This window comes from Camelina sativa, chromosome 9 (genome assembly GCF_000633955.1).
Source record: "Camelina sativa cultivar DH55 chromosome 9, Cs, whole genome shotgun sequence".
NCBI lineage: Eukaryota > Viridiplantae > Streptophyta > Magnoliopsida > Brassicales > Brassicaceae > Camelina > Camelina sativa.
Window position 1 is genome coordinate 12,892,928 of NC_025693.1, and position 7,373 is coordinate 12,900,300.

At 34.1% G+C, this 7,373-nt stretch overlaps 1 protein-coding gene across 1 annotated transcript; it reads right to left on the bottom strand.

Annotated features, from left to right (window-relative positions):
• On the bottom strand, nt 2,204–4,297 carry LOC109126406. The gene is made up of 8 exons (XM_019229935.1): nt 4,169–4,297; nt 3,953–4,064; nt 3,645–3,722; nt 2,998–3,125; nt 2,725–2,816; nt 2,512–2,635; nt 2,314–2,428; nt 2,204–2,223 (listed from the first exon to the last, which is right to left on the bottom strand). The coding sequence occupies exons 1-8, from the start codon at nt 4,295–4,297 to the stop codon at nt 2,204–2,206; spliced, it is 798 nt and encodes a 265-aa protein (XP_019085480.1).

Below are 7,373 nucleotides of genomic sequence, written 5' to 3' on the forward strand. Positions count from 1 at the left end.
CCGAACATATAACCTTTTTTCTTCTTTTTTGCCATATTAGATTTCAGTATTTGCATTCTTTTCAACCTTGCCGTCTTATGTTGATCAGGATACTGTAAATTCAATGCATTCGTAAAAGCAGGTAGATTTATCGTAGAACTAACACCTGTAGTTTAATAATGTTGTTGCGTACAATCTATTAGTTTTGAATGAAACATATCTCTTAATGTAAAGAATAGAAATTGTCTGTACGTTTCCTAGAGACGGCATGTGTCGTTACATTCTTCCTCCGATATGGAATCTTCGAAGGTTTCATTATAATACGTCAAGTGTACCAATCTCCAAAATGAAATTCAAAGTACGATCAAGAATTAATATAATCTACTAATTATGACCATTTTAGTATAAAATTCGCTGTTAGGTTTGTTTATATAAGAAGACGGTGCAGTATATATTTTGTAAATTAAAATGTACTAATTATTGATATATACGAATATTGACATATGTTTATATATATCCTCTTATTTTTTAAAAATATGTTATTTATCTTTCTAATTATGTATGGGGATCTCTAATACGTATTTTTTGAGATTTACTTTCTTGGTCTTTATCAATATATTTTTTTGGTTATATTTCCATAATCTTTAATGTCATTATCGGATCATTATTGAACCATCAGTTTTTATAAAATATTTTTCTAATTTATATATCATTATTGTTATAACAAAAAAATATCTCAACTTCTATTTTTTTCCATTAGTAACATTATACTATTATCGAACTTTCCGCTGGATTGTCATATCATAATTATTATTAAAAGGCAATTTCATTGTGTTATCAAAACTAATATCCCTTAAAAAATCAAAACGAATTATAATAACATCATGATAATAATTATAAGTAAAAATAGATATTATTATTAAATATTTAAATTAAAATTTAAATTCAAAAATGTTTTTTGAAAGTCAATCCTTTTTCATGTTAGATCTTTGCGTCCATATGTTGTTCTTCTCACACCAGAAAAATCCAGTAACACCCTTATCATATGTGTTAATTGACTCATTGATAGTCATGGTATTGTATTCCATCCAAGTTTGAAATCGAGATTTCTTATTCGTTTATTTCAATATACTATCTTCACCGTCAACAATGGATTTTTGAACGTTAAGATGCCCCAATGAGTTATCTTCAGAAGACCTTGATTCTTTACTGCCTTTTTTGTATTTTTTTAACCAGTTCCGGAATGCTATCCTCACAAAAGAAAACAAATTGTTCTGGTTGAAGTTGCGAACGGAGTGCATCTTCATCAGCTTTTGGACTTTTCTTGGTGGATCGACGAACTCCAGATGAACGTTTCATTATGATTCTGCATATATACATTTGAAAAATGTGAATGTAAATTTACAATAATACAAAATAATGTAAAAGATTGATTTTTGCTTTACCTTTTACGTCAAACAGCAAGAACTCAAGAATTGGTTCAGTTTTTTTTTTTCCTAGTTGACATGGTAAAATAATAAGACTTATATATATATAACATGTAGAAGATAAGTTTTCACATTTGATAATATTATATTTCCTAAAATTTCGTATTGAATAAGCACAATATTCAGGAATACCATTAAGTTTTTATTATAATAAAATTTGTTAACATATTCGTTAATGATCATTTTCTTAATTTCTCATATTGAATATTCAGATTATTAAATTTGGCCTTTTATTTTTAACGTATTATCATTATTTATGGAATTTTGATTTATTTCAAAAAAGTTTTACTTTGGGATTTAGAGATATTCTAACTATCATTATTTCCAAACGATTATATAGTATGTTTTTTTTTATTTATATCAAATTATATATATAATTATAATATTTGTTTATTTTTAACATAATTATAGTAAATGACTGAAATAAATTTTTACCAATACCAAAACGTTAAGATGTTTTGAAGCGTTAGTAATTGTCTACATAATTTAAAATTTTATTTCAAAAATTAAACCAAGAAAAAGTCCAAAATAATAATAAACCAATATCATGTTTAGAAGTGATGTAACTTGTTCAATCTCGGGGTTCAGTTTTGATTTTTTTCCTTGTCTTCATGCTATGACCCCCGTTCGATCGAACATTGCTTTCTGTATGTTCTCTCTTAGATAAAGTCAAACTCATTTCAGCTGGTGCGATTTGCAACTTATGATCGTCGACATCCGAAGAATTATTTGAAAGTTCATTCCTTCCATAGAGTTCCTACATTGAAATTATATACATTGAGATTTAAAAGATATAGAAATCATAATGGTATTATGGGTATTTGATTTTTTTTTTTGACTTTAGTACCTTGCCAAATTGCAGATTTGTCGCTATTTAAATTCTCAATTGTAACCGAAATTTTAAACAGCATAGTCTTCCCTACTAAGACAGAGAGACTTTCAGGAATAGCTGCAGTATCATCCTGACCAAAGGTGAATGCTTGATTCAATACTTGTTTATATATTTTAAAACCAAAAGGACTTCAATACTTGTTTATATACTTACTTTAGGTTTTTCCAAAGCCAGTTCTTCTGCCTTTTTTCCAATAAATAGTTGGGCAAGACCGTCAAAGAAGAGCAGCTTAATCGTTTGAGAACTTCCGTACCCATCATGAAGTATGAGTTTATACCTTTTTAACAGTTTGACATAACTTAAAATGTGCGTATAGTTCCAAATCACAAATCTTAAAAACATTTAAACAGACAAAGTGAAACTTACTTGTAATCAACATCCGTAACATCAGCATCACAAACTCCACAATTATAAAGTAAATCTTTTCCAGTTTGAGATTCTGGTGGATACAGCTGCACCTTCTTATTGCAAACTTTACAGGCAATATAATACCATTTAGGCAACAATTCAACAGAATAAATTGTCGCGATTGTCACACATGTTCGCGCTTGTAAAGAATAAATCAAACATTCGTTCCCCCATAGATAATTCAGAAACAATTTAAGTTTCACGATATCAATTTTTCTTTAGAAACATTACCTCAAGTGAATAAATGATTTGGTCCATAGTACTTTTTTCGTTCATAATGAAAAACTCCTCATACAATGTCACTTTTGGTTTCTGAGGGCTTGGATCATCATCAAGTTGTATTAAATCAACAGCATCAGTGGGCAACCTGTAAAGTTATGCTAATAATAAGAATATGTATATGAATATAGCATGACTCGTGGAATAATATAAAAGGGATATATATATATATAAAATATATATATATATATATACTTACTTCTTTCAAAACGCGTCTACTTCAGGCATAAATGGATTTATCAGAATGTTGGTAGAGTTGAACGCATTGGAAATACTATAATTCCCTGTAACATGGATTTTATTGGAAAAGTTAGATTTGACAATCATAAGCTATAAGATTTCATCCGAAAATCAGATATTACCTTTCCATTCCTTCAAGCATGCAAATCGTATTACACAAAGGACAACAGTATCTTGATGTTTTTTTATTTGTGTATCAAAGTCCTTTGCAAGATCACCCCACATCGTGCAATTTAACCGGGTTCCACTATATTACGAATCCATGAAATAAGAGTATAAAATTAGATATGATATTTTAAATTAATCTTAATTTTTAAAAATATTTACTAAGGTTTCATACGTTAAATCTTGCAAATCGACGCTCAATTTGACATTATCCTTCTCTTTCGTTTTGACGCTATCAAGATTTCCGACACCAACGATCTGGCCGATTACATCTACAAAAAAACATTTGAATTAATAAATTTTTTTCTCGTAAATTTAACTTTTAAAAACGAAGTTAACAACTCACCAAACAATACATTCTTGTCTAGTTCTCCAGCTAAGATAGAAGTAAAAGTCTGAAAATATTTTTCTGGAACACGAACTGGGAATTCATTACATGGTTTCACAATAGTGGTTCTATAAAAGACGATTTTAAATCCCAAAGAACTTGTCTTATAACTACTATCAAAATCCACTAAGCTGAATGTATCAACTATTTTAGACTCGCCGACAGCAAGTTGGTTTTGAAATCTGCTGACCAAACTATCTTCAATAGATGCATGTATCCTTGTACCCTATATATAACGATTTGAAGTTAATAAACTATTATCGAGATTCATTAAAAATTTCATAGGTATTTCAAATAAACATGACGTTTCAATTTTTTATTAGAACTTACATCACTATCAACGAAGACCATCTGTAGGGACTTGAATGACTTCCAAAGTCTTATGATACGGACTCTAATCTTTTGATGGTCTAACGCAGGGTTGAGATTGCCTAACTGAACAAAAGGACGAACGTTCATCTTTTTAGAAGTCATATTGAGTTGTGCATACAACTCTTAAACACATTAGCGAGTCAATATTTGTAGAGATGTTATACAACCGACTTGATTTTATTTTTTTAGAATATTTTCTTACTTTATTTTTTTAAGACGATAATGATGAGGAATGTAAACATATCATTTATAAATATTCTCGATATGCTTAATATCATTATTCAAAAAGTAAATTTATCATTTATTTACTCCTACATATTTAATGAAATTCATCAAGCAGTTGTAAATTACCATATGCCGGTCTTTAACATAAACGTTATTTTGTAAATTATAATAATGGACTTCAAATTTTAAAATTACACAAATGTCTTTATGTTATCATTTGCAATTAAAATAATTTTATAAATAATCCGAAAAAATATATTTTAATTAACTTATAAAATCTCAACAAATCTTCAAATACAAATTAACAAATGTGTTTATCAATAAACACTAAAAATACAGAATATCGAAGATCGGATCTGAACATAGTTCTCAATAAGGATTTCGATGCTTCTCAAAGGAGTTGTGAAAACCCGTCCCATGGATCCCACTAGCCAACCCGCTAGCTTGCCCCCATAGGCCCAAAGCTGGCCCTGCAGGGCATCGATCCTAACCCCTCACTGGGCAAATGGAACTATTCATCCAAATCTACAGTAAGTTATTGGTGCACCAGGCGTTCCTGGAACCCTGGTCCTCACCCTTTAACAACCTTCCCACAGGACAAGTTGCCACCAATTGACCTGCATATCAATTGGTGGCAACTTGTCATGTGGGAAGGTTGTTAAAGGGTAGGGACCAGGGTTCGAGGGACGCCTGGCGCACCAATAACCTACTGGTGGATTGGGATATCCACAGTGATGAATTAGGATCGATGCCCTGCAAGGCCAGCTTGGGGTTTGTTGGGGCAGCTAGCAGTGAGGCTAGTGGGCTAGCAGTGAGGCTAGTGGGGTCCACGAGACGGGTTGTTACAGGAGTCCTCAACAGCAAGATGAATATAGGAGTCAAGTGCATCACTGTATTTTGCAGAAGGATAAATTTTAATCAGTATTAATCATATCAATTAATCATTAAACAAATAAAGTTAGATTTGTTTATTACCGTAGGTCCATATCGAACCTATAGTGGGTATCATCCAAATCTTTGATTCTTGACTCACCATGATCAACGTAATTGTACCTACATATTTGAATATAGTCAGATATATCCAAATATTTTAAATATTTAATCGAAAGATGATCCAACGGAAGACTCTTAAACGACCGACCTTTTTTTTAATAAATAATAAATAATATAATAAATAAACTACAGCTAGTGGTCCCATATCCACTAGCCACCTAACCACAATCACAACCAACAGCAGAATAACCAATCTCAATAACCAATAAATAATATCCAATAAATATAATAACCAATAGAATAATAGCCAGTATTAATTCCAATCATAACTAATGATCCAAACAACATAAACCAGTGAACCAACAATCCTAAGCAACATTCTAGGACTCAACTCTAGCAACCTAACAGAAGCTAGACAACCAAGCGAACCACTAGAACATCCTCCTCTTCATTGCCTTGATTCCACGGTCACACTTTGCCTTTACCTTCACCACAAACACATATTGCAATGCATGAGTATTTTATAAACACTCAGTAAGGCAATCCTCCCATCTACTGGGCTATACACACAAGCAATAGAGTATCAATAACCAACACACAACAATCAACAAACGACAATTAGCAAACCAGGACTCAGCATCGACCGACGCCAACATGCATCGACCGATGCCAAATGGGGAAACATCGATCGACACAGAAGCTGCATTAACCGATGCAAGTGTAACTTGCATCGACCGATACCCAATCTGCATTGACTGACGCATGCTCGACGTAACGCGAAAACCCTAGAGTTTTACGCGCCGTCCTCGCACTTGCATCGACCGACGCAAGTTATGCATCGATCGACGCAACGTCGAGCACCGTGTTTTCCCCGAAGCTTCTCGCCGGATCTTCGTTCCTACAACCACAAAACTCGATCCCAAGCCACAAGAAAGCTTCCTAACGTCCATAGCAACGATCTAACAAGTCTAACATCACACAACAAACGGATTAAAGAGTCCTCTAGCTTAGATAAGCCATGGTCATGCACTTACCTTTGCCACAGAAGAATCTGAACCTCTAACAAACAAGAACAAGCCTCTAGGAAGCTCCTACAACGATCCCAGCTACAGATCTCACCAAGAAACGCCACAAATCTCCAGAAATCACCAAGAACTCTCAATAACTTTTTCTCTCTTTTCATTTCTCCCAAAAACGGCCACCCCCCACGACTAATGAGACAAAAACGACTTAAGGGTTTTCCCTTCTCCCTTTTGCCCAAAACGCAGCATTTGACTTAAGTCAAAACGCAGAGAATTGAGTCAGCATCGATCGATGCTCCAACTGCATCGATCGATGCACACCCTAAACCGGGATTCCGGTTCGCGGGTGTTACAATTCTCCCCCACCAAACTAGATTCGTCCTTGAATCTCGAACAACCATCAGCCAAGGACTCCCGTGCAACCGTCTCCACGGCCCGCACTCCTCCGACCGATCTACAGAAGGTCACCTCTAGGCAATAGACTCACGCTCCAGGCGTCATTTGCTCTCGAATTTTGGAGTTTCCTTTACTCATAGGCCTAGACCTTGAGGTCTTATTTGGCTCCTCATCAGACCTAAGTCTGCATGCCAAATGTTGGCTCCTCATGGGGCCTAAACCCGCATGCCATAATATATAAGGAAAAATCTAAACTCGTCTCTCGGGTCGTCACCCTACAGCGCGCCTCCAGGCCGTCGTCCGAAGTCGATATACCAACCATACTCCCAAGCCACAAAGTCTCTGAATATGGCAGTACTAGGAGAACCTAAGTCCTCCAAGAGCCGCGAGCAAACAATTCTGAATCTATCCCTATCTAGGTTTCCTTCTCGTGGCTCGTGTAAAACATCTCAATTTTCTACCAACCACATATCCCCTCACTGGAATACCTCATGACCACACAAGGATCATATACATGCCACAAGGGC